Source organism: Mustelus asterias, chromosome 20 (genome assembly GCF_964213995.1).
Source record: "Mustelus asterias chromosome 20, sMusAst1.hap1.1, whole genome shotgun sequence".
NCBI classification, from domain to species: domain Eukaryota; kingdom Metazoa; phylum Chordata; class Chondrichthyes; order Carcharhiniformes; family Triakidae; genus Mustelus; species Mustelus asterias.
In genome coordinates, this window is record NC_135820.1 from 49070039 (window position 1) to 49097630 (window position 27592).

At 42.8% G+C, this 27592-nt stretch overlaps 1 protein-coding gene across 1 annotated transcript; it reads left to right on the top strand.

The window, feature by feature from the left end:
• Positions 1 to 1918: 1918 nt before the first annotated feature.
• On the top strand, positions 1919 to 26537 carry zgpat (zinc finger, CCCH-type with G patch domain). The gene is made up of 6 exons (XM_078236498.1): positions 1919 to 2659; positions 15556 to 15689; positions 16551 to 16703; positions 23347 to 23478; positions 24341 to 24764; positions 26091 to 26537. Exons 1-6 carry the CDS (start codon positions 2067 to 2069, stop codon positions 26227 to 26229), a joined length of 1575 nt encoding a protein of 524 aa, XP_078092624.1. The 5' UTR covers positions 1919 to 2066; the 3' UTR covers positions 26230 to 26537.
• Positions 26538 to 27592: the final 1055 nt, after the last annotated feature.

Genomic DNA, 27592 nt, shown 5'->3' on the forward strand with positions numbered 1-27592 from the left:
CTCATCATTGTTTGAGATCTGACCCACTACGGTGGCGTCGTCAGCGAACTTGAAAATCGAGTTGGAGGAGAATTTGGCCACACTGTTATAGGTGTATAAGGAGTATAATAGGGGGCTGAGAACACAGCATTGTCGGGCACCGGTGTTGAGGATGATCGTGGAGGAGGTGTTGTTGCCTATCCTTACTGATTGTGTTCTGTGAGTTAGGAAGTTCAGGATCCAGTCACAGAGGGAGGAGCCTTCTGGTCCTAACCAAACGTTTATCCCTTGACTAAAGAAATAACTTATATTTATATAACATTTTTGTTCTGTGTGATTTCAGCAACATTTTCCAAAATGCAATTGCTTCTTAACAGAGCCAGTTTTGACGATGGGTCTACTTCCAAAGCATCAACTTGTCTCTTCACTCCGTATATGCAGGCTAACCTGTTGAGTGTTTTCAAGTGTTTTTTATTTTTGTTTCAAATGATTGATCTTCTATTTCTTGTTTGTTTGCAGTGCCTAGCTGTGGGCAAATTGTTTTGCCTTTTGAAACTGCACTTCAAAAAAGTAGCTGACTGACTAAATGTTATGATGTCTTGGGAATATGAGAGATGCTTTTCAAATGCACTTATTTATATAAAAGGTTATCCAAGGAACTGGGTGACAGAAATAATATAATTGAAAGTTTAAAGTTTATTTATTAGTGTCACAAGTAGGCTTACATTAACGCTGCAATGAAGTTACTTTGAAATACAGGTTGGAGATAAAAACATGTACTTTCTCAGGAGGCGTGTCTGCTACGACTCTCACCAACTTTTACAGATGCACCATAGTAAACATCCTATCAGGATGTATCACAGCTTGGTATGGCTCCTGCTCTGTCCAAGACCGCAAGAAACTATAAAGGGTTGTGAAGCCCCGTCCATCACGCAAACCAGTTTCCCATCCTGCTGCCTTGGAAAAGCAGCCAGCCAATGAAGGACCATACGCACTCTGGACAGGCTTTCTTCCATCTTCCTTCGGGAAAAAGATACAAAAGTCTGAGGTCATGTATCAACCGACTGAAGAACAACTTCTTCCCTGGTGCCATCAGACTTTTGAATGGACCTACCTCATGATCTTCCTCTACATCCCAGCTAACCCAAGATGGTGCTGGAGTGTGGTGACTTCTTGCAAGCTGTGTCCAGCATACCTTCTATCTTTTACTCTCGTTCTATGCTTCTAAAACTTCATTCTAACTCCTTTAAACTCTCTAACAGTGAATGGACCTACCTTGCATTAAGTTAACCTTTCTCTACACCCTAACTCTGACAGTAACACTACATTCTGCACTCTGTCCTTTCCTTCTTTATGTATGGTATACTTTGTATAGCGTGCAAAAAACAATACTTTTCACTGTGCACTAATACATGTGACAATAATAAATCAAATCAAAGCTCTATGTACGGTATACTTTGTATCACATGCAGAAAACAATACTTTTCGCTGTACACTAATACATGTGACAATAAATCAAACCAAATCAAAAGCTATGACTTTCACACTACATTCCGCACTCTCTCCTTTCCTTTACTATGCTTTGTATAGCGCGCAAGAAACAATACTTTTCACTGTATATTAATACATGTGATAATAATAAATCAAATCAAAAGCTATGACTGTAACACCACATTCCGCACCCTCTCCTTTCCTTCTCTACGTACAGTATGCTTTGTATTGCGTGCAAGAAACAATACTTTTCGCTGTACACTAATACATGTGACAATAATAAATCAAATCAAATGTACATTGAAAAACATGTTTGGAAATAAATTTTTAAAATACAAAATAAGTTCTGGACAGCATAAATCTTATGCAATTGCTAGACTGATAGCTTTGGTTCTGGTGTTTTATTTGCTCCTGTTGTCTTTGCTGATGGGAAGTTAACCATTTGTCTGGAGTTTGAGGCAGTGTAAACCCAGCCAGCTGCAGGGTCAAAGGCTGCTCGCTTGCTACCTTCTCCTTCCGGAGTGCTGTGTTGTTAGGGATGGAGGTGGTAGCTCAGGCTGTCTGACTGCCCTCACTCCCAGCCTGGAGTGCCGGCCATGGATGAGGCGAGTCTGGAGACGGCCATCGAGGTCTACAAGGCCCAGCTGCAGCAGGTGGAGGCGGCGCTGGGAGCCGGCGCCCAGGCTGAGGCCGAGGCCGAGGCCCGGGCCGACCTGCTCCAGCTGCAGGCCGACCTGCGGCAGCTGGTGGCCCTGACCGAGTCCAGCCTGCTGTCGGTGCGCAAGAGCCAGCTGCTGGAGCAGCTGCACCGCCAGGCCTCGGGCTCCTCCTCCTCCGGCTCCCCGCCCAGACCTCAGGACGGGCCCGGAGCTCGGCTGCTGCTGGACGCTGAGTACGCCGCTTTCCAGGCGGCCCTGGATGGCGGGCAGGCCGCCCAGGAGGGCCGGCCGGAGGCCGAGGGGAGCGGCGAGGAGACTGAGGCCGGGGAGATCGGTGGCACCAAGGTCCGGGCTCCCTATCGGCCCGCCTGGGGGCCGCTGCAGTATCACAACGCCATGGTGGTGGGGGTGGAGAGCGAGCAGACCCCCGAGGCCAGGGTCCGCGTCCTGTGGATCCACCCCACCCAGAGAGCAATGAAACCCTGTCCCTTCTACCTGAGTGGCAGCTGCCGCTTCCTGGATTCCTGCAGGTAAAACTCTGAGGGCAACTTTGGGTGGCACAGTGGTTGGCACTGCTGCCTCACAGTAAGAAGTTTAACAACACCAGGTTAAAGTCCAACAGGTTTATTTGGTAGCAAAAGCCACACAAGCTTTCGGAGCTCCAAGCCCCTTCTTCAGGTGAGTGGGAATTCTGTTCACAAACAGAGCATATAAAGACACAGACTCAATTTACATGAATAATGGTTGGAATGCGAATACTTACAACTAATCAAGTCTTTAAGAAACAAAACAACGTGAGTGGAGAGAGCATCAAGACAGGCTAAAAAGATGTGTATTGTCTCCAGACAAGACAGCCAGTGAGACTCTGCAAGTCCAGGCAACTGTGGGGGTTACAAATAGTGTGACATGAACCCAATATCCCGGTTGAGGCCTCACAGTGCCAGGGATCCGGGTTCGATTCCCGGCTTGGGTCACTGTGCGAAGTCTGCACGTTCTCCCCGTGTCTGCGTGGGTTTCCTCTGGGTGCTCCGGTTTCCTCCCACAGTCCAAAGATATGCGGGTTAGGTGGATTGGCCATGTTAAATAGTCCCTTAGTGTCAGGGGACTGGCTCGGGCAGTGGTTCCCAAACTGTTTTCACTGGGCCGCACTTTTGGAATAAAAATTTGCTCGTGCCACACCGAATTTTTTATTGATAAGAAATACATTCAAAAACAAAAAAAAAACAATTCCTAGCAGCGCTTGATTCATAACATAGAACATAACTACTTTATAATATTATAGAACATAGAACAGTACAGCACAGAACAGGCCCTTCGGCCCACGATGTTGTGCCGAGCTTTATCTGAAAGCAAGATCAAGCTATCCCACTCCCTATCATCCTGGTGTGCTCCATGTGCCTATCCAATAACCGCTTAAATGTTCCTAAAGTGTCTGACTCCACTATCACTGCAGGCAGTCCATTCCACACCCCAACCACTCTCTGCGTAAAGAACCTACCTCTGATATCCTTCCTGTATCTCCCACCACGAACCCTATAGTATTGCCCCCTTGTAATAGCTCCATCCACCCGAGGAAATAGTCATTGAACGTTCACTCTATCTATCCCCTTCATCATTTTATAAACCTCTATTAAGTCTCCCCTCAGCCTCCTCCGCTCCAGAGAGAACAGCCCGAGCTCCCTCAACCTTTCCTCATAAGACCTACCCTCCAAACCAGGCAGCATCCTGGTAAATCTCCTCTGCACTCTTTCCAGCGCTTCCACATCCTTCTTATAGTGAGGTGACCAGAACTGCACACAATATTCCAAATGTGGTCTCACCAAGGTCCTGTACAGTTGCAGCATAACCCCATGGCTCTTAAACTCCAACCCCCTGTTAATAAAAGCTAACACACTATAGGCCTTCTTCACAGCTCTATCCACTTGAGTGGCAACCTTTAGAGATCTGTGGATATGGACCCCAAGATCTCTCTGTTCCTCCACAGTCTTCAGAACCCTACCTTTGACCCTGTAATCCACATTTAAATTATTCCTACCAAAATGAATCATCTCACATTTATCAGGGTTAAACTCCATTTGCCATTTTTCAGCCCAGCTTTGCATCCTATCTATGTCTCTTTGCAGCCTACACCAGCCCTCCACCTCATCCACTACTCCACCAATCTTGGTGTCATCAGCAAATTTACTGATCCACCCTTCAGCCCCCTCCTCTAAGTCATTAATAAAAATCACAAAGAGCAGAGGACCAAGCACTGATCCCTGTGGCACTCCGCTAGCAACCTGCCTCCAATCCGAAAATTTTCCATCCACCACTACCCTCTGTCTTCGATCAGATAGCCAGTTACCTATCCAATCGGCCAACTTTCCCTCTATCCCACAGCTCCTCACTTTCATCATAAGCCGACCATGGGGGACCTTATCAAACGCCTTACTAAAATCCATGTATATGACATCAACTGCCCTACCTTCATCAACACACTTAGTTACCTCCTCAAAAAATTTGATCAAATTTGTGAGGCACGACTTGCCCCTCACGAATCCGTGCTGACTATCCCGGATCAATCCGCATCTTTCTAAATGATCGTAAATCCCATCCCTAAGGACCTTTTCCATCAATTTATCAACCACCGAAGTAAGACTAACCGGTCTATAATTACCAGGGTCATTTCTATTCCCTTTCTTAAACAAAGGAACAACATTCGCCATCCTCCAGTCCTCTGGCACCATCCCCGTGGACGGCGAGGACCCAAAGATCAAAGCCAAAGGCTCTGCAATCTCATCCCTTGCCTCCCAAAGAATCCTAGGATACATTTCATCAGGTCCAGGGGACTTATCGACCTTCAGTTTATTCAAAACTGCCAGACATCCTCCCTCTGAACATCTATTTCCTCCAGCCTATTAGCCTGTAACACCTTCTCTTCCTCAAAAACATGGCCCCTCTCCTTGGTGAACACTGAAGAAAAGTATTCATTCATCACCTCGCCTATCTCTACTGACTCCATACACAAGTTCCCACTACTGTCCTTGACATTATCATGGGACATCCAGAAAGTATAAAACAATGCTTGTTTAAACCATGTTTAAATGTTTCTTTGATTATCCTTGAATCTTCCTGCCACACTTGCCATCCTCTCTCGCCGCACCAGTGTGGCGCGCCGCACCCTTTGGGAACCACTGGGCTAGGGTAAATGTATGGGGATAGGGCCTGGGTGGGATCGTGGCCAGTGCTGACTCGATGGGCCGAATGGCCGCCTTCTGCACTGTAGGATTCTATGATTCTAACCTGACAGAGAGGCTTTGAAAAGATTCACCTGGACAGGGGAGGGCAGGAAACCCTGACTGCCATTTTCAAAAGTTAAGTTTTAAGTTTATTTATTAGTGTCACAAGTAGGCTTACATTAACACTGCAACAAAGTTACTGTGAAAATCCCTTCGTCGCTACACTCCGGCACCTGTTCGGGTACACTGAGGGAGAATTTAGCATGGCCAATGCACCTAATCAGCACGTCTTTCGGACTGTGGGAGGAAACTGGAGCGCCCGGAGGAAAGCCATGCAGACACTAGGAGAATGTGCAGACTCCACACAGACAGTGACCCAAGCCGAGAATCGAACCCGGGCCCCTGGCGCTGTGAGGCAGCAGTGCTAATTATTTAAATGTCAAACCTCATCCCATGAAATACAAAGGAGACAAAGAACCAGGAGCTGAAACACATGTTGGTCATGAGATTAAGAAAATATTGGGGGGGAGGGGGAGGGAACGCACCCAAAAGTTTAGAAAGAAATATAAACAACAAAAGCGGATAAACTGACGAAGGGTCATCCTGACTCAAAACATTGGCTCTATTCTTTCTCTCCACAAATGCTGTCAGACCTGCTGAGATTTTCCAGCATTTTCTGTTTTTGTGTCAGAACAGAATAAGCCCTGGGCAGCAAAAGTCATGCAAATATAAGGCAGTGAGTTATATAGCTTTGGTTCTGATATTTTCTTTGCTCCTGGTTATTAAATAATTTATAGGGTCCATAGATGACAGCTGAACACTAATAAATCCAGTAGAGAAACCAGGACCCACTTCTTTACCAAGAGATTTGATACAACGTGGATCTTGCTGCCAAAAGGAGTAATTGAGACAAGAAGCATGGATTCCTTTAAGTTAGAAAAGTACATGATGGAGAAAGGAATAGAAGAATATGTTGATGGGATGAGAGGAAGGAATAGAGGCTCATGTGGAGCATAAATAGTGGTTAAATGTCATCTTTTGTCCTGTAATTTTTATGTAATAAAGGGTTAAATGGATGTGGGACTGCAGAACCATACGCACTAAAAAAATGTGAAGAGTGTACATCTTTCAGAATGTGGAAGGAAACCAGAGCACCCGGAGGAAACCCACGCAGATACGGGAAGAACATGCAAACACTGCAGAGAGAGTGACCCAAGCTGGGAATCAAACCCGGGTGCCTGGCGCTGTGAAGCAGCAGTGCTAACCACTATGCCACCGTGCCGCCCATAACTTTGTGAGCACCTTCAATCTGCTGAATAGTCAATAACGTTGATAATGATTCAAAACATTAATTCTTTTTTCTGGAGATGCTGCCGCACCTGTTAAGTTTTTCTGTTTTTATTTCATATCTCTACCATCCACAGAATTTTGCTTTTATATTATTGTAGGTCGTAAATTGGATTTTGCTCCAAATGTAGGTAGGAATGAAAGGTTAATGTTTATTTCATTTCAAACTATCTAAACCTCATATTAGTGAAATATGATCTAGATCCCTTTAAAAGAAAATCCCAAACTCATTGTACTTTATTTTACTTCCAAAAGTTAAAACAATGTGTATGCATCATTTCAGCATGGCTAACAATTGCACTGATGCCATGGGTGAAATGTGTGTACCTCCAGACCTGTTTTACAGTAAGAAAACAATGGAAAATTTGTTTTGCCCCAAATTCAGGAGGATTTTAAAAAATGAACAAATTAACATCTAAATAACCCCTGGAATTTATTAATGGAGTTTGGTGAAATCCTAATTCAATCCATATCACACTGATCTTTTCACTGTATCCCAATACGTGACAATAAATCAAATCTTTATTTAATACAAAGAAAATTAGGTGTTCCAGTTGCTCTTTCTGTCTGGTACAAGAAATAATTACCTATATTGCATTTCAAGATGAAAGACAAAACAATAGCAACCCATGTATTTAAAACATTTGAGCTAATTCCTAGATTGCAGCTCTTTACATGGCTTTCGCAGCTCATGCTTCCTACCTTGTGCCAAGCTTCCCTTAGCTACTGCTTCACTTTTGCCCAATTCTCCTATGATACAAAGGCTGAGATCGATAGGTTTTTCATCAGTAGGGGGAATTAAGGGTTACGGAAATAAGGCAGGAAAATTGAGTTAGTAAGTGTTAGGTCAGCCATGATATTAAATGGTGGAGCAGACTCAAAGGGCTGAATCGCCTACTCCTGTCCCTATTCCTTATGGTCGCTTGCTTCTCTCTGTCACCCCATTAGCTACTGTATCTGATTCCTTGTTCCGTTCTCCATTCAATGACCTTACTTACTAGCTTGTCTAAGGTTCTTTTAGAAAGGAATTGTTTTCCTTGCCTTCAAGATTGTGGTCATTGCCCACTTCCTCAAAGTGCGTTACAAATTCCACTGTCCAGTCAAACTGTCTTCTCACCTCTATTTTCTTTTAAGTTATTTGAATATGTTATTGCCACCAAAGCTCCTTGTTTATCTCTTCCACAATTGGCTGTCTGCAAATTCTGTTAGGAAGACATCCCCTTCTACCACAGCACTGAGGCTATCCTGGTTTATCCATTGCAATTGCAACTTTGACATGTTATTGCCCCTTAATTTCCGTGTGGAAGCATGGTCAACCACTACTTCCATGAACCATAGAAAATTACAGCTCAGAAACAGGCCTTTTGGCCCTTCTTGTCTGTGCCGAACCATTTTTTGCCTAGTCCCACTGACCTGCACTTGGACCATATCCCTCCACACCCCTCTCATCCGTGAACCCGTCCAAGTTTTTCTTAAATGTTAAAAGTGACCCCGCATTTACCACTTTATCCGGCAGCTCATTCCACACTCCCACCACTCTCTGCGTGAAGAAGCCCCCCCTAATATTCCCTTTAAACTTTTCTCCTTTCACCCTTAACCCATGCCCTCTGGTTTTTTTCTCCCCTAGCCTCAGCGGAAAAAGCCTGCTTGCATTCACTCTATCTATACCCATCAAAATCTTATACACCTCTATCAAATCTCCCCTCAATCTTCTACGCTCCAGGGAATAAAGTCCCAACCTATTCAATCTCTCTCTCTAACTCAGCTTCTCAAGTCCCGGCAACATCCTTGTGAACCTTCTCTGCACTCTTTCAACCATATTTACATCCTTCCTGTAACTAGGTGACCAAAACTGTACACAATACTCCAAATTCGGCCTCACCAATGCCTTATATAACCTTACCATAACACTCCAACTTTTATACTCGATACTCCGATTTATAAAGGCCAATGTACCAAAGGCACTCTTTACGACCCTATCCACCTGTGATGTCACTTTTAGGGAATTCTGTACCTGTATTCCCAGATCCCTCTGTTCAACTGCACTCTTCAGAGTCCTACCATTTACCCTGTACGTTCTACTTTGGTTTGTCCTTCCAAAGTGCAATATCTCACACTTGTCTGCGTTAAATTCCATTTGCCATTTTTCAGCCCATTTTTCTAGTTGGTCCAAATCCCTCTGCAAGCTTTGAAAACCTTCCTCACTGTCCACTACACCTCCAATCTTTGTATCATCAGCAAACTTGCTGATCCAATTTACCACATCATCATCCAGATCATTGATATAGATGACAAACAACAATGGACCCAACACCGATCCCTGTGGCACACCACTAGTCACAGGCCTCCACTCAGAGAAGCAATCCTCCACAACCACTCTCTGGCTTCTTCCATTGAGCCAGTGTCTAATCCAATTTACTACCTCCCCATGTGTACCTAGCGACTGAACCTTCCTAACTAACCTCCCATGAGGGACCTTGTCAAAGGCCTTGCTGAAATCCAGGTAGACAACATCCACCGCCTTCCCTTCATCCACTTTCCTGGTAACCTCCTCGAAAAACTCTAATAGATTGGTCAAACATGACCTACCACGCACAAAGCCATGTTGACTCTCCCTAATAAGTCCCTGTCTATCCAAATATTTGTAGATCCTATCCCTTATCACACCTTCCAATAACTTGCCCATCACCGACGTCAAACTTACTGGCCTATAATTTCCCGGATTTCTTTTGGAACCTTTTTTAAACAACGGAACAACATGAGCCAGCCTCCAATCATCCGGCACCTCCCCCGTGAATACTGACATTTTAAATATGTCTGCCAGGGCCCCTGCAAGTTCAACACTAGCTTCCCTCAAGGTCCGTGGGAATACCCTGTCCGGTCCTGGGGATTTATCCACTCTGATTTGCCTCAAGACAGCGAGCACCTCCTCCCCTTTAATCTGTAAAGGTTCCATGACCTCCCTACCTGTTTGACCTATTTCCGTAGACTCCATGCCCGTTTCCTCAGTAAATACGGATGCAAAAAAAACCATTTAGTATCTCCCCCATCTCTTTTGGTTCCATACACAGTCTACCACTCTGGTCTTCAAGAGGACCAATTTTATTCCTCACTATCCTTTTGCTCCTAACATACCTATAGAAGCTCTTTGGATTTTCCTTCACTCTGTCTGCCAAAGCAACCTCATGTCTTGTTTTAGCCCTCCTGATTTCCCTCTCAAGTAGCTTCTTGCACTTTTTATACTCCTCAAGCATCTGATCTGTTCCTTGCTGCCTGTACATTTCATACAACTCTCTCTTCCTCTTAATCAGTGTTACAATCTCCCTCGAGAACCAAGGTTCCTTATTCCTATTTACTTTGCCTTTAATCCTGACAGGAACATACAAACTCTGCACTGTCAAAATTTCTCCTTTGAAGGCCTCCCACTTTCCATTTACATCCTTACCAGAGAACAGCCTGTGCCAATCCACACTTCCCAGATCCCTTCTCATTTCATCAAATTTGGCCTTTTTCCAGTTCAGAACTTCAACCCGAGGACCAGATCTATCCTTATGCACGATCAGGTTGAAACTAATGGCATTATGATCACTGGATCCAAAGTGTTCCCTCACACTAACATCCATCACCTGCCCTAACTCATTTCCCAATAGGAGATCCAATATCGCATCCTCTCTAGTTGGCACCTCTATATACTGATGTAGAAAATTCTCCTGAACACATTTTACAAACTCTACCCCATCTAAACCTTTAACAGTATGCGAGTCCCAATCTATATGTGGTAAATTAAAATCCCCTACTATCACAACTTTGTGTTTCTTGCAGTTGTCAGCTATCTCTCCGCTGATTTGCTCCTCCAATTCTCGCTGACTATTGGGTGGTCTATAATACAACCCCATTAATGTGGTCATACCTTTCTTGTTTCTCAGCTCCACCCATAGGGCCTCTGTGGACAAGCTCCCTAATCTATCCTGCCTGAGTACCGCTGTAACGTTTTCCCTGACCAACAATGCCACCCCCCCACCTTTTGTCCCTCTGCCTCTATCCCGCCTGAAACATTGGAACCCTGGAACATTGAGCTGCCAGTTCTGCCCCTCCTGTAGCTAAGTTTCACTAATGGCTATAATGTCATATTTCCATGTGTCTATCCACACCTTCAGCTCATCTGCCTTCCCCACAATACTCCTGGCATTGAAATAGACACACCTCAAAAGATTATTTCCACCACACTCAACCCTTCCATTTGTGATTTTGCTTGAACTAACCTGTCTTTTTACCCCTGCTTCACTATCTGCTCTGGCACTCTGGTTCCCATCCCCCAGATGGAGCATGAGCTCCACCTTGGATTGCCCATGCATGATTCTACTTGCCCTAGGTTAGCCAGGACACCCCTAGTATTGGCTTCTCCTTTTGCCACTGGAATATCACACCGTTCTTATTTTGGTTCTTTCTTTAACGTTTGAGCTTGGTGACATTCAGTTGCTTTAAAATCAATGATACCATATTGTACCTCTCCACTATCGGCCTTGCTTTTTTGATCATCACCTCACTGCCAGACTATCTGACAATTTGTGGATAGGTTGAAACTTCCTCCAGTTGAGCAATGGGAAAACCAATGAGCCAAACATTCTGTATCTTGCCCTTGCCTGTATCCAGTCACTGTTTTACATAATGTGCTCGCTGAGTGTATGTAAAACCTTGGTGTCCTGTTAAATCATTGACAAAGCTACAAACTCCATACCTATCCATCATCTGTAACTTTCACCTTTGCACACGGTGGCACAGTGGTTAGCACTGCTGTCTCTCGGCGCCAGGGACCTGGGTTCGATTCCTGGCTTGGGTGACTGTCTGGGCGGAGTCTGCACAATCTCCCCATGTCTGCGTGGGTTTCCTCTGGAAGCTCCGGTTTCCTCCCACAGACTGAAAGACGTGCTGGTTAGGTGCATTGGCCATGCTAAATTCTCCCTCAGTGTACCTGAACAGGCACTGGAGTGTGGCGACTAGGGGATTTTCGCAGTAAATTCATTGCAGTGTTAATGTAAGCCTATTTGTGACATAAATAAATAAACTTAAATTTAAATTTAAACTATTGCTTTTGCCTCACTCCTGCTGTTATTGAAACCTTTGTCCACACTTTAATTATCTCCAGATTCAATTTCTCTACAACCTTGCACATTGAAAACTCGGGAATCCCATCTTTTCCCCTGAAAGAAAAAATATGGATTCGCCTCCAAACATTAATTTGCAGCAGAGAGATCCAGTTTCTAACCACCATTTGTAAAAAATTTTTTTGTTAGCTCTCCTTAATTCTTTTTGTGGTGTACTTGTAACTACTTGCTTCAGCAAAACATCCATAACCTTGAAGACATATAGGTCAAAAAACCACATTGATCTCAGTTGAAAATAAGCGAACTTCTCAAACCTTGCTTCATAATTGAAATCCGTTGGCCCTGATAACATGTTGCTGAATCTATGCCACAGATTTTCTACTTTTTATATCCTTCCTGTAACTACATATTCAAAATTGCAGATAGGCTGTAGTTGATGTACCAACTAAAATGTTATATATTTTCAGCATTCGATCATTGCTGTGAGCTTTACACCTTTTAAGTACAAAACCAAGGATTTCATTTTCCTTTTATTTTTATGAGTTTACCTATAGGTACTATCACAGTGGTTCCCAAACGTTTTTCACTGGGCCGCACTTTCGGAATAAAAATTTGCTCGCGCCACACCAAATTTTTTATTGATACGAAATACATTCAAAAACCAAAAAAAACAACTCCTAGCAGTGCTTGATTCATAACATAGAACACAACTACTTTATAATATGATCATGGGACATCCAGAAAGTATAAAACAATGCTTGTTTAAACCATGTTTAAATGTTTCTTTGATTGTCCTTGAATCTTCCCGCCACACTTGCCATCCTCTCTCGCCACACCAGTGTGGCGCGCCGCACCTTTTGGGAATCACTGTACTATCATAATGATATGCTTGCACACCAAGTTCCCACTTTTTATTGACTTTGTTTAAAATCTCATGTCTCTCTTGCTCACCACTCTTCCCCTAACTGACCTCTCTAGCGACCCCCCCCCCCCCCCAGAAACCCCCGGCATATTTAAACTATTCTTGATCCCATACCTCTCATACTGCAAAAATCAGCCAGGTTGCTAATAAGATATGCACAATTTACAACAACTAAATTTTTCAAGTCCCAGGGGAGAAATAGATGGCTAGTGAAGGGATGACCAAAGGCAATATTCCTAAGTCAGACTTTCAGAAAGCCTTTAAGGGCAGAGAAATAAAAAAGGTGGTTTTTAGGGACAGTGAAGTTGAGGCAACAACAAGTTGTTTCCTCTCACATTCTGAAAGGCTAGTTAGATGCATTGACCTGAACAGATGCCAGACTGTGGCGACTAAGGAAATTCCACAGTAATTTCATTGCAATGTTAATGTAAGCCTTTGGTCTTCATATACCATGCTTTTGTGCATTATTCCCACCTTCCTTTTCCATATCTTTGGCAGCAAATATCTTGGCCCTTGCCAGAAGCTTCCTGAGGCAAAACCAGATTTTGGTGCTTTATTGTGACCTGAGTTTCCAACAACATCCTCTTCTACACAAAGACCCCTACTTGCACAACCTGCAGATAACTTTTCTTATCTGCTGCTGAAATTCTCATCAATGTTTTGATACCTCCAGAATCAATTATTCCAATGCTTTACTGGCTTGTCTCCCATCTTGTGTCATCTACAAGTGAGCTCACCCAGAACTCTGTTGCCCACATCCTAACCTAAACCAAGTTCTGTTCAGCCACCCATTCCTGCCAAAACTTGCTGACATATTAACTCCGTCTGCCAATGGCTTGATTTTAAAAAACAATCGCATCTCCTATTCAAATTCATCCTTCGCCTTGCCCCACTCTATTTCTGTAATCTGCTTTAGTTCTACAGCTCATCACAAACTCTGCATTCTTCCAACACTGGCCTCTTGTGTGTTCTCCAATTCCCAGTCATTGGTAGCAGCACTTTTGTGCATTTAGACTCTAAGCTCTGGAATTCCCTCCCTCAACCTATCAGTCTATTCTGTTCTCCTTTAAAATGCTCCCCAAAACTTTTTAATTGTGTTTTTGGTCACATTCTAAACCCGTCTCCTTCAGCTTGATGTCAATTTTAGTTTTGGTTATGTTTCTCTGAAGCAGCCGAGGATGATTTACTACATTAAATGGGCTGTATAAAGTTTAAAGTAAAATTTATTTATTAGTCACAAGTAAGGCTTATATTAACATTGCAATGAAATTACTGTGAAATTTCCTTAGTCGCCACAGTCCAGCACCTGTTCGGGTCAATGCATCTAACTAGCATGTCTTTCAGAATGTGAGAGGAAACAACTCTGCCTCAACTTCACTGTCCCTAAACACCACCTTTTTTATTTCTCTGCCCTTAAAGGCTTTCTGAAAGTCTGACTTGGGAATATTGCCTTTGGTCATCCCTTCACTACCCATCTATTTCTCCTCTGGGACTTGAAAAATTTAGTTGTTGTAAATTGTGCATATCTTATTAGCTGATTTTTGCATACAGAATTCATGAATGTAAGATTTCACTTCAGGCATTTATTATATTTAATCATTGATTGCTGCTGTTTTGAGGGGAAAATCTTGTTGAGAATTGAAAGTGCGTGTGCCTGTGTTTGTCCGTATTCATCCAGCACTTCACTGTGTCCTGAGGCACATTGTGTTTCTTAAGAAGAACTCTTCAAAATGCAGCTAATGAAATAACAACAAAACTTACTCCAACTTATAAATGAAAGAAAGGGTTTAATAAAGAAACATCATTATTCCAAATTTGGGGCCTTGCCCTGGACCACTCCAAGCTTTTCACAATTCTACATAGTTTCTTATTTATAGTAAATCAGTTGGTCAGCTAACTATTACATCACTCTGTGATTGGTTCCATGTTTTACGCCATCAGCTGACCCTTACATCTTGTTCCCATTGGTCACATTACATCCAAAACAAATTTGTCACTGGTTACATTCTAACACATTGCAGTGTCACTCTGTTTTGAATTACTGCAGTACCAACATCCGGTCAAAGGATGTCTGACGTAAACTCTCTGTCTTAAATGGAGGAAATGAGTCCAACAAATTTGCAGCCATTGTTCTTTACATGTCCACTGTGTAAATAAGGGGTATTCTGGCGACTGGACATGAAGATGTTTAGTCCCGATTGCTCCGCCAGCATCTAAGGAAAAGGGTCAACTTTTAAGATTTGTTTTTATAGCTGAATTATGGTTAACCTTCCAGAAGAAACTCCCTCTCCTTTAGTGGTTAAAATACATTGTAGATTAAATCAAACCACGTAGACCCCGAAGGTCTCTTTAAGGATTCCCAGTCTATGTTGGGCATGAAACCTGAGAGCAACCATAGGAAGTTCTGTAGTTAACCTCAAGATTAGTCAGAACTTTCTCTTTCTATTCAGTGGGCACTGATGAAAATGCATGTGCATGCTGGTTTTAATGCCCCAAGTGGTTGATTACTCACTGTCTTGGATCACATGAAAAATAGCTATATGTGTGAGGTGCTAGAGATGCTTACTGCCTAAATTCCCTCCCTAATGGGTCAACCCACAACATGTGGACTGCAGCGATTCAAGAAGGCAGCTCACCACCACCTTCTCAAGGGCAACTAGAGATGGGCAATAAATGCCGGCCGGCCAGCGATGCCCATGTCCCACAAATGAATAAAGAAACGTGAAAGAAGAGGAGGAGAGAAAATTAGACTAAAACATATGACGAAAGACTTTTGCGAAATATGCAATTTTCGAAGAAAGTTTACAATACTGAAAATAATTGTGTCTGACTAGATACTCACATGGAGAGGTTGTGGCTCTGTCTGAACTGCGGGAATTTGAAGAACTAGACCTCAGCTCACTTGAGGTGGGGTCACCCTGTTTAGCTAAGTCTGAAGATGAGATCTGGTATCCAGCTAAAATCTTAGGTAAGTACACTACATCTACATTTCTTGACTTGTTCAGCATGTATCACCTTGTACAGTTTAACATCTGGAAAATTGCTAATCATCGACATGTTGGTATATAGTCTAAGTGAGAAAATGAACTTAAATTGTATATGTATGATTAGCTTTGATTTTTAGGACAAATTGCTACATTTCAAAAGATCAATGTTTCATTCACTAAAAGTCAGAATGCAAGTTACCGTATTCCTGGACTGCAAATAGATTTTATTGGATGAGCTATGCTTTAAAAAGCACGCTTTATTTTTTAAAAACGAAACTTTAAAATATTTCCCATTGACTTTTATCCCCCTTGACAAACAGACACTATTACGCTTTTAAGTACAAATAACATTTTTAAATGTACAAATAATTAAGTCGCCATTTCCACTTGCATCTGAGCTTTATTTTTCTTGTCAGCTGTTTTTTTTTCTTGAGGCTTGTTACTGTGCTTTTTGTTTTGTTTCCACACCCACTATGGGGGGGGAGAAAAGCTGGTTACCCCACCACACCCCTCCTTCCCAGCTCCTTCACCTGAGACAGTGACCCTATTTCCAGCTTTGCTAAACAGCTTCTCTTGAATGTTTGACTGTGTTGGTACCAACTGTAAAAAAAGTTGAAACTTGGGTTGCTATTCTGCCTGTTTTTAGCTTTGACTTTTGTAATAACGAAATCTCAAAAATGCGGCCTGTCAAAGATTAGGTAAGAGATGAGAGTGCAGAAATAAAGCCCTTTGGCCCTCTAAGCCTGTGCTGATTGAACTGATAGGGTTCACCAACAATGTGCAATTTTAGGAAGTTAATATTTATGAAATCTGTCTAATGTGTGGAATACTTTGTTTTTCAGACATTGACAACGGTTATTTTACAGTAAAATTTGATTCCTTGCTTCAAAAGGAAATTGTAGTGGAGGGAGATGGGATTATGCCAATACCTCGAGCTGACGAGTCTTCCTCATCTTCTAGCTCTGAGGATGAGGGGCAGCTTGGTTATGCAAAAGGTAAGCACTATAAAGTATATTTCAGTTGTCTTTAGAAAATGTAGTCCATCACGTATTTGGCATGCAGCGTGTTACATGGGGCAACAGGTCACTAAGTAGATTCATGGGCTCTGCTTATAATTTCTGCGGTCAGGTGAAGTTCATGTTCATGTTGAGTGTGAATGGTTGCAGCCTCTCATTCACTTTTTGAAGGCTTTGCTTCCCAATTTCTGCCTGCACATTCCTGATCTTTAGCCTTCTGATGCAGAGAGCAATGGACAGTTTGGCTGACTTCTGGTAGACCTTCATCTTTGTCCTAAAATGGCCTTCCCCGTACTCTGAGACTGTGGCCCCTTGCTCGAGACTCCCTCAGCGAGAGGAAACAATAGCCCTGCATCCAGTCTGTCCAGCTTGTCAGAATTTTATACGTTTCCATTAGATACCCTATCATTCTTCTAAATTCCAGTGAATACAGGCCCAGTTGACCCAACTCTCCTTATACAACAATCCTGTCATCGCAGGAATTAGTCTGGTGGACCTTCACTGCATTCCCTCTATGGCAAGTTTATCCTTTTTTAGATAAGGATACCATAACTGCACACAGTACTCAGATGTGGTCTCACCTAGGCCTTATGCAGCTGCAGTACTCGAGTCCTCTTGCAATGAAGGCCAACATACAATTTGCTGTATTTGCATGCCTCCTTTGAGTGACTCATGTACTAGGACATCCAGATCCCTTTGTACATCAACATTTCCCAATTTATCACCATTTAAATAATACACTTTTATCCATGTTATACTACATCTGCAGTGTACTTTCCCACTCCCTCAACTTGTCTAAACCACCTAAATCACCATCTTAACATCTTCCTCACCACGCACATTCCCAACAATAGGCATTTTGTTTGGCTAATATTGCCAATATTAAAAAATTATTAGGCAATGCCTGTAAAAATAAGAGATGATGATTGGTAATATTGTATATATTGGCGCATGATGGCACAGTGTTTAGTACTGCTGGCTCACAGCGCCAGGGATCCGAGTTCAATTACGACCTTGGGTGTCTGTCTGTGTGGAGTTTGCACATTCTCCCTGTGTCTCCGTAAGTTTCCTCCGACAGTCCACAGATATGAAGGTTAGGTGGATTGGCCATAATAAAATTTCCCCTTAGTGTCAGGGATATTAGCAGGGTAAATACTGGGGTTACGGGGATATGGCCTTGAACGGATGTGGGGGGGGGGGGGGGTATTGTTGTTGGTACAAACTCATGGGCTGAATGGCTTCCTTCTGTACTGTAGGGGTTCTATGATTTGTTTAGTTAAAACACTGTCAAATTTTAGTTCCACAACTTCAGTTCTGGTATTAAATATTTTTTTGAAATGCATACATAGATCTTGTTGCCGCTGAACAGATAGGGTAGGTGGTCTCACGTTTCACACAAAGTGAGACCACAAGTTGTTGTGTTCGAGCCTGATTTATTCTCCATTTAGTTATTTAGACAGCACTCCCGGACCCTGCTGAATACACGGGAACATTGTGTTTTCTGCACTCTGTTAAACTGAAGTCATTCTCATGAAAGGTCACCTCAACTTGAAACATTAACTCTGTTTCTCTCTGCAGATGCTGCCTAACCTGTTGAGTATTTCCAGCTTTTTTTGTTTTTATTTAATATTGGAAAGTCTTGGGTGTGGAAACCTAGTTATGAATGTGAGTTTTTATGAGAGAATTATTTTGGGGGATTGCCTCTTTAATTCCAGATAAAACAGCGGAATACCCTGGAAAGAGGTTTGGTAAGAGGTTGCAAAGTTGTGATTAGCAACAGGTTACCATAGGGACAAGGGGATGGTGCAGGGTGGGGCACAGACAAGATACTTGCTGAGCAAGTTTTCACATCTGGAATCAAAGGCAGCTGTGCTGACTGAATAGACTTTTAGTCTCAAAGTTTTTGGGGCACAAAAGAGAGAGAAAATGGGACAAGGGAACAGCAGGAAAATACTTTTCTTTGTTAAGTGCTGTACAGAATGCTGGTGGAAGCTTGTCCTTTGGCTGGGAAAGGAAAGCAGCAAGAACCTAAGGGCTCTGAAAGATTTGTCCTGGTGTGGCTGGAGGAGGAAATCATTAGAGTGAGCCATGCTGCTAGAGGTCGGTTTGGGACCTCTCGGAAGATTGACGTCACTGGACTTTACAACATGACAAAATAGGAAGAAATGAGCCCATTGTGAGCTGAGAGTATCTGCGGACTGTGACCTATAAAGACTGTAATCTTGTGGCAGAGAATTCCAATGTTGCACAACCCTCAGAGGAAAAAATTATCCTCATCTCTGTCCCTTAGGGGTGACCCCTAATTTTAAAATGGGTACCCCTAGTTCTGGACTCACCCACAAGAGGAAGCATCCATTTCATGTCAAGACCATTCAGGATCTTGTATACTTTAATCAAATCACCCCTCGCTCTTCAAAACCTGAGTAGAAAACAAGCCCTGTCTCTCCAACCTGTTCTCATAAGATATTCCAGGTAACAATGCTAGTAATTACTGCACTGACAAATGTTTGTTGGGAGATAACCAGGCAGATAACTTGATCGAAAAGCAGAATACCGTGGATGCTGGAAATCTGAAATACAAACAGAAAATGCTGGAAATACATCGCAGGTCTGTGTAAGATTACAGGGTTTCAAAGTATAAAACACTTCAAATAAAAAAATCTAAGGTCCACATTAATTCTAACGCTAGGGTCCTGAATTTGTGCTTGACCTAAAAGGTACAAATAAGTAGTATTTATGAATCACGTAGAATTTATGAAGCAAAATTTTACATGTACTTAATAAGAAGCATTGAAGACAGCGTAGAAGATTCTCAGGACCCTAGGAATCCTTGGTGTTGCCAGCACAACTGATGTCTCTCTCTTTGGCTTTGAAGTGATGTTGAACTATGTCCAGGAGAGCCATTCCCCAGAAGCCATTTATCACAGTGCCAAGAAAGACCACAATTTTTCAACTTGTATCCCTCAGTCTCATTCCTTCTTCCTTTTTTGGAGATGGTCCAAGTTCATCTCTTCTATTGGCTATGAAGTGCAAATCATCTGTGTCATCCCACCTCTGTAACTAGAATCATATAGACTAAAGACAAGTATTTGTCCCTTTTCCCCTGATCCCCTCCGACTTTGCATTCCATTACAAACCACACATTTCTTCCAGATACAGAGAAACCATAAATAAAGTCATATTCTCTGGTCAATAACACTTCATTCTATAGTATCTGAAAATAAAGGCTTCCTTCTAGAACAGATCAATTAAAGCAATACATGGTTTATTTAAACACCGTGTTATCCTAAATTCAGATTGCTTTTGGCCATTCCTTCAAACTGATTTTAAAAACACCCAATTGTGTTGTGGGCCATTAAAACCGTATGTAGCTGCTTCAACTCAACACGCAAAGGAACTTAGTTAAAAAACAATTCTGTTTCTTCACTCACAATTGCCTTCCTGTAATGCATTCCAACAGCAGAAATTCAAACTGAACCTTTTTAAAAGTGGCTAACTTAAAAGTGCATAAACATTAGTCCACCCTACACAAAACCCCTAGAAATGTTATACTATTATCAAAATCTTGCGTCTGGCAACACCTGATGGAAGAGAAATGGAGTCAATGACTCAGGTTGATGACATTACATCACTAACTTTCACCAATTCTGATGAAATGGTTTTGGAGCAAGGGCTGGGTGAGGCTAGGACAAAAGGAAGGTCCAGGATAGTCGGCATAGTGGTTAGCACTGCTGCCTCACAGCACCAGGGACTGGGATTCAATTCCAGCCTTGGGTCACTGTGTGGAGTTTGCACGTTCTCCCTGTGTCTGCGTGGGTTTCCGCCGTGTGCTCCGGTTTCCTCCCACAGTCCAAAGATATGCGGGTTAGGTTAATTGGCCATGTTAAATTGACCCCAGTATCAGGGATTAGCAGAGTAAATACGTGGGGTTGTGGGAGTAGGGCCTGGGTGGGATTGTGGTTGGTGCAGACTCGATGGGCCAAATGGCCTCCTTCTGCACTGTAGGGGTTCTACGATAGGGTGGAAGACAAGAGATGTTAAATGACAAAGATGTTAATCTTGCAGAGCCGAAGGGAATGGTGATGGGGTAAGAGGTGAGCTGTTGACTGAAAGTGAAAAATCAGAGTAAGAGAAAGGAAACAAAATAGAGGAACAGAGTTTGTAATCTGAAGGTGTTGAACTTATTGTTGAGTCCAAGATGAACTGAAAGTTGAGGTGCTTTTCATGAGAACATAAGAACATAAGAAATAGGAGCAGGAGTAGGCCATCTAGCCCCTCGAGCCTGCCCCGCCATTCAACAAGATCATGGCTGATCTGAAGCAAATCAGTTCCACTTACCCGCCTACTCCCCATATCCCTTAATTCCCTTATCGATCAGAAATCTATCTACCCGTGATTTAAACATATTCAACGAGGTAGCCTCCACCACTTCAATGGGCAGAGAATTCCAGAGATTCACTACCCTGAGAGAAGAAGTTCCCCCTCAACTCTGTTCTGAACCGGCCCCCACTTATTTTGAGGCTGTACCCTCTAGTTCTGGTTTCCCTTCTAAGTGGAAAGAATCTCTCTACCTCTACCCTATCCAGCCCCTTCATTATCTTATATGTCTCCACAAGATCACCCCTCAGCCTTCTAAACTCCAACGAGTACAGACCCAATCTGTTCAATCTCTCCTCATAAGCTACACCCCTCATCTCCGGTATCAACCTGGTGAACCTTCTCTGCATTCCCTCCAAGGCCAATATATCCTTTTGCAAATAAGGGGACCAAAACTGCACACAGTACTCCAGTTGCAGCCTCACCAGTGCCTTGTATAGTTGCAGCAAGACCTCCCTGCTTTTATATTCTATCCCCCTCACGATAAAGGCCAACATTCCATTCGCCTTCTTGATCACCTGCTGCACCTGCAGACTGAGTTTTTGCGATTCGTGCACAAGGACCCCCAGGTCCCTCTGCACAGTAGCATGATGTAATTTTTCTCCATTTAAATAATATTCCAATTTATTATTATTTCTTCCAAGGTGGATAACCTCACATTTGCCAACGTTATATTCCATCTGCCAGATCCTCGCCCACTCGCTCAGCCAATCCAAATCTCTCTGCAGACTTTCCGCGTCCTCCACGCAATTCGCTTTCCCACTCATCTTCGTGTCATCAGCAAACTTTGATACCCTACACTCAGTCTCCTCCTCCAGATCATCTATGTAAATGGTAAACAGTTGAGGCCCCAGCACCGATCCCTGCGGCACGCCACTGGTCACCAACTGCCAACCAGAAAAGCACCCATTTATTCCAACTCTCTGCTTCCTGTTAGAAAGCCAATCCCCAATCCACGCCAACACCTTACCCCCAACTCCGTGTACCCCAATCTTCTGCAGCAACCTTTTGTGAGGCACCTTATCGAATGCCTTCTGGAAATCTATAAACACCACATCCACCGGTTCCCCTCTGTCAACCGCACTAGTCACATCTTCATAAAAATCCAGTAAATTCGTCAAACACAACTTTCCCTTCATGAATCCATGCTGCGTCTGCTTGATTGAACCATTCTTATCCAGGTGCTCTGCTATTTCCTCTTTAATGATGGACTCCAGCATCTCCCCAACTACGGACGTTAAACTAACCAGCCTGTAGTTACCCGCCTTTTGTCTACTTCCTTTTTTAAACAGCGGCGTAACAGTAGCTGTTTTCCAATCAGCCGGCACTACCCCGAGTCCAGTGAATTTTGATAAATAACTACTAACGCACCTGCTATTACCTCAGCCATTTCTTTCAGTACCCTGGGATGCATTCCATCCGGGCCCGGGGACTTGTCTACCTTCAGTTCCATTAGTCTACCAAGCACTATCTCTTTAGTAACAGTAATTGTATTAAGGACCTCACCTCCCACCAACTCTCAATCTCTAATATTCGGTAAACTATTTGTGTCTTCCACCGTGAAGACCGACACAAAGAACTTATTTAAAGTCTCAGCCATTTCCTCATTTTCCACTATTAAATCCCCCCTCTCGTCCTCCAAGGGTCTAACATTCAATTCCTCCTCCTCACACCAGTCCTCTTCCTCTCCCAGTCCTCCTCCTCTCCCCAGTCCCCTTCCTCATTCCCGTCCACTCAAGTCCTCCTCTGTCAGCCTCCTACTTGATTCTTCTGATCAAACTCATTGCCCAAGGCCCATCTCTGGCTGTGGCAATGACCCAGAAGGAAAACCAACACCCTCTCTGAGAGTGTCAGGCACTCTGGCCAATCAACTTCAATTAGTAACTATAGAATGCAGCCTAAGACACAACCTTGTTGACATGAGCAGCATGACCTTTAGTTCTGACCACTGCCTAAGCTGTTGCTCGCAATGACCTAACACTAGAACAGTGTATGTGTAGTATTGGCACCAGAAGCAGTCTTATTTTAAACATACCAATTTGACCATACTTTCTGTCACTTGCCCAAATGTTTTTGCCTGCTTCCTTTTTGACACCCACATTTCCTCCTGTGAAATACCTTGAGCTAATTTGCTATGTATGTAAGTTATTTTAATCAAACATCTTGAAGCCATAAACATTTTTAAAAATCAAAATGGTGTGCTATGTTGTTGTAACTGTTCGTCTTCCATGATCTTATTTCACAGTCTTGGATGAAAACTCTGTGGAAATAGGAAACTGGACTCCAGCTTGCAGCTCTTCATTTGCTGGTTGGGAAGCTCACACTCGGGGAATAGGATCCAAATTAATGATTAAACTGGGCTATGAATTTGGGAAAGGTAAGACTGCACACGAACTAGCCTTGCTGTATTACTGTCGAAGCGCCAGCTTCTGGAAGAGAAGGACTAAAGGGTGGGATTTTCCGGTTGAGTCTGCACCTAGACTGGACTGGAAATTCCCGTTTGGGGGTCAACGGACCTTTAAATGGTCTGCCAAATTTTCCATCCCACCCACAACAATTTCTGTGGTAGGCGGGATCGGAAAATTTATCCCCAGGGGAGCTGATGGCCTCGTGGTATTATCACTAGACTATTAATCCAGAAACTCAGCTATTCCACCATGGCAGATGGTGGAATTTGAATTCAATAGAAAACAAATCTGGAATTAAGAATCTATTGATGACCTTGAAACCATTGTCAATTGTTGGAAAAATCCATCTGGTTCACTAATGTCCTTTAGGGAAGGAAATCTGCCATCCTTACCTGGTCTGGCCTACATGTGACTCCAGGACCCACAGCATTGTGGTTGACTCTCAACTGCCCTCTGAAATGGCCTAGCAAGCCACTCAGTTCTAGGGCAAGTAGGGACAGGCAATAAATACTGGCCAGCCAGCGACGCCCATGAATGAATTTTTAAAAAAACATGTGTTTAATGCCTTTGCTGAGAACCAAAATGAACTCTGATGCCTACAGCCTAAGCAATTTCCTATTCGTCAGGACACACCCAAATGGATCTACTTGCTATTTTCTGCATCCTAGATTTTCTGTATGGGAGTAGTCTTGGGAACAAGCAATATATTAATAAGGAAAATGCATCTTTTAAAGCAAATATTATTGATATTCTTTTGAATTTAGCTTCTTAATTGGCTACATTTCAAAGAGAATGACTTGTAACTGATTTGGAGGGTGTGATTTCTTTTAGGTCTGGGGAAAAATGCTGATGGTCGAGTAGAACCTGTACAAGCAGTGGTTTTACCACCTGGAAAATCCCTCGATCAATGTGCTGAAATATTGCAAAACAAGAAGGGAGGAAAACTCAGCCATCTCCACAAAAAGAAACACAAAAGGAAAAGCGAAGGAGGCTCACGTGTTGTTAAAGAAAGAAAACCTCGCCAGACTGTGTTTGACTTTTTGAATGACAAACTTGGAAGTACTGGACAGATTAGCAGTTCATCAGGTCAAACCGGATTCCCCATGGGAGAAAAAAATAGCAAAGAACGTTACAGGGGCACTAAAAGCACGAAGAAAGCTCTAAATATCCAACTTTTTCAAATAACTGAAAAAATTGAGCATACTGAAAAGGACATTGCAAAGATTAGGGAGGCACTCGCAAGAAATGTTGGAAGGTACCATATCTAGTCATTTATTTACAATTGGAGCTCAATTCAGTTTGGTGGGTCTGATTCTATTGTGGTTATTACATTGTATTGTTTATGGTAGTAGAGGGTTATCACAAAACTTATTGAAAATGGAAGTGAGGCTCAGTTTTTGGAAGGTTTAAGGGCATCCTGTTTGATTCATATTGGAAAATCCACACTTAAACCCTGCATCCCCCGCCCCGGCCCCCATTCTATCCCTTTGTCAGCTCCTCAGTGTGCAACCTGGGTTAGTTGAGGGTGGGCAGGGCGGGGGTACCTGGGAAGTAATTATGACCTTTACTGGACAGTAAACTGGCAAGAATGGCTCACCCATTGTAGGAACTCACCTAACTTTCTTCCATTAAACAGGCAAGCTAGTGTCTAAAAGGTGAAGGTGAAAATTACCCCCTCTCATCCTGTTTTGCTCTGAGCTGGGTTTGAAATCCCATTTTGAATTGAAGACTTCCTGCTCCAGCCTCCTGTTGCTTGCCCATCTGCATCTATGCCTCACTCAGATGACCATTGAGATTCACAGCCACATATTCATTGCGCCCTGATCTCAACTAACACCCTCCCAATTCTGCTGTTCACTCTGCTACCCCGTCATTCCCATCTACAATGATCTCCATAGGCTTCTCATTCCCCAGTATACTGATTCTGAAATCCTCCTATCCTTCACAACCCTCCTTCTGCAACCTCCTGTATTCTTGTGCACCAGCTCGCAGCCTGCTCTCCTAAATGTGGACTTACTGCAGTTCCCCCATGCACCTTGCCCATTGATAGCAGAGTCAACATCCCCTTACCACCCGCATTTCCTTTTCCAAACTCGTTCATCTCACTACATCGCCTCAAGATCTGCTTCTTTTACCTGGCATTGACTCACATGCCTGAACCCTGTGTTTGCTACTTTCCCCATCCCATCCTGACTCTTTGTTGGTGCACAGTTCCTGCTGTCTCCACGGAATCTCCAACTTGCGACTATAGGGAACATAAAAATGCAAGTTGCCTTCTTTTTGTATATGGGTAATTTCTTAGTCCACATATAAAGCAAAGTCATTTAGTTTGGATTTGTAGATAGCCTCTACAAAGACAGTTTTTAAATTACTGCAGATGAATGAAACAGTGTTAAAGTTTGATTTATTCAGTGTTGAATCCTAATTTGTCCCTTGGTGGACTTGTATAGTAAAGGAATATTCGGTGCTCTGCAGAGTAAGGGTTAAGATTCAAACGCATCATTAAGGAGTTTCAGCAGGCATGTCTCCACAATGTCATTTGGCAGTCTGTGTTTCAGTTTTCTTTACTGTTCTATTACAGAGACAAAACAGTAACCTCCCATCTGGAAGAGAAGTTATCTAATGCAAAGAAGCAATTATCCTATCTAAAGACTCAGGAATCAGGGGCGGCGCAAGAACAAAAGAAAGCGGACACTCACAAGAAGATGACCAAATTCTGATTTAAAATCATTCATTCTTCTTTGGTGTATTTGAAAAAAGACAATGTGTGCAGCATTTTCCTGTAAGATTTGTCCAATGGAGTTAACATAATATGGTTCTTGTAGTTTATGTTGTTTGGTATGTGTCTTTTTGAATGTTTTTGCATTGAGCGAATAATGAAAATCATTTCTGTTATTAGATGAAGTTGATGCACTATATCCTGACCTGATCACAATTGCTTAAGTGACTTTCTAAAAACTGAGAGCATTGTTTATGTCAGTGTTGTAAGTTGTATACCGTTGACTATATAAAATTGCTTTCTCCAATACCTTTTCTTCTGTACTTAAGTTTACCAGAGTGGTTCTTTTAAGCCAGCTTTGAAATGTTCTGATACTACTTAGGATGCAAAAGATTGCACTGTAAAATGTTTGTTTTTGAGATGGGTGTATTTCTGCCATCGTTTGTTGACCTGCCTAAGAATTCGCATGCACTAACCTGCCAGATATTACCTCAATCAAATAACAGTTGACGTTGCGTTTCAAACCCAGGTATTCAACACTTTGTCACTTGAGTTAACAGACTCTGCTTCGTTCCCACTTGTGCATGGAATATATTCTGCTGGACCTCTACAGCTGTTTTGTATCTCAGAATAGATCTTGCTTAGTCTTGAGATTGCTTGATGAAATACTTACTGAGAACATGGAAGAATTATCCACATATGTTGGAGTAGGAAGGGACCCAAAGTTTAAAAACATTGAGGGTGTTTAGCTGCAGGATGTTGTAGAGGTGAGATAAAGTCATGGAGCAATTTGTTAAGGAAGGTTTTGAAAATAATGTTGAGGGTTAAGGTAGAGGTGGGCAAATACAGGCGATAGGTAATTAGGACAGGCGTGGGAAGTAGTGTTTATATAAGGAGGTTGTTGAGAGATTTGAGAAATCTGGAGGTGACAATGCTATGAATTAACACTTTAGTGATGTGATGTATGAATGAAACTGGGTGATGATGCATGAGCTGTTTTGTTTTCTACTGAACCAGGATTTGGTGCCTCAGAGTTTGGCCAGATTTAAATGAATGAATGGAGAATGAAATCAAGAACCTTATGACATTTAGATAGCAGTGGTTATTGTCAATGAAAGGAAAAGCTAAACAATTGAGAAAAGACATATATGAAGAAATACTGACTAGAATTTTACCGCCCCGCTCGCCACGGGAATCGGAGCACAATGGGAAGGTCCATTGACCTTGGGTGGGATTTTACAGTTTTGGGATGAGTGAGGCCGTAAAATCCCGCCCATTGTCACAAACCTGACTGATGTTATCTGCGAGGTGTCCCAACTTGCAAACAATGGTTTGTAGTGGTGAATGATTTTGTTTATGGGAAT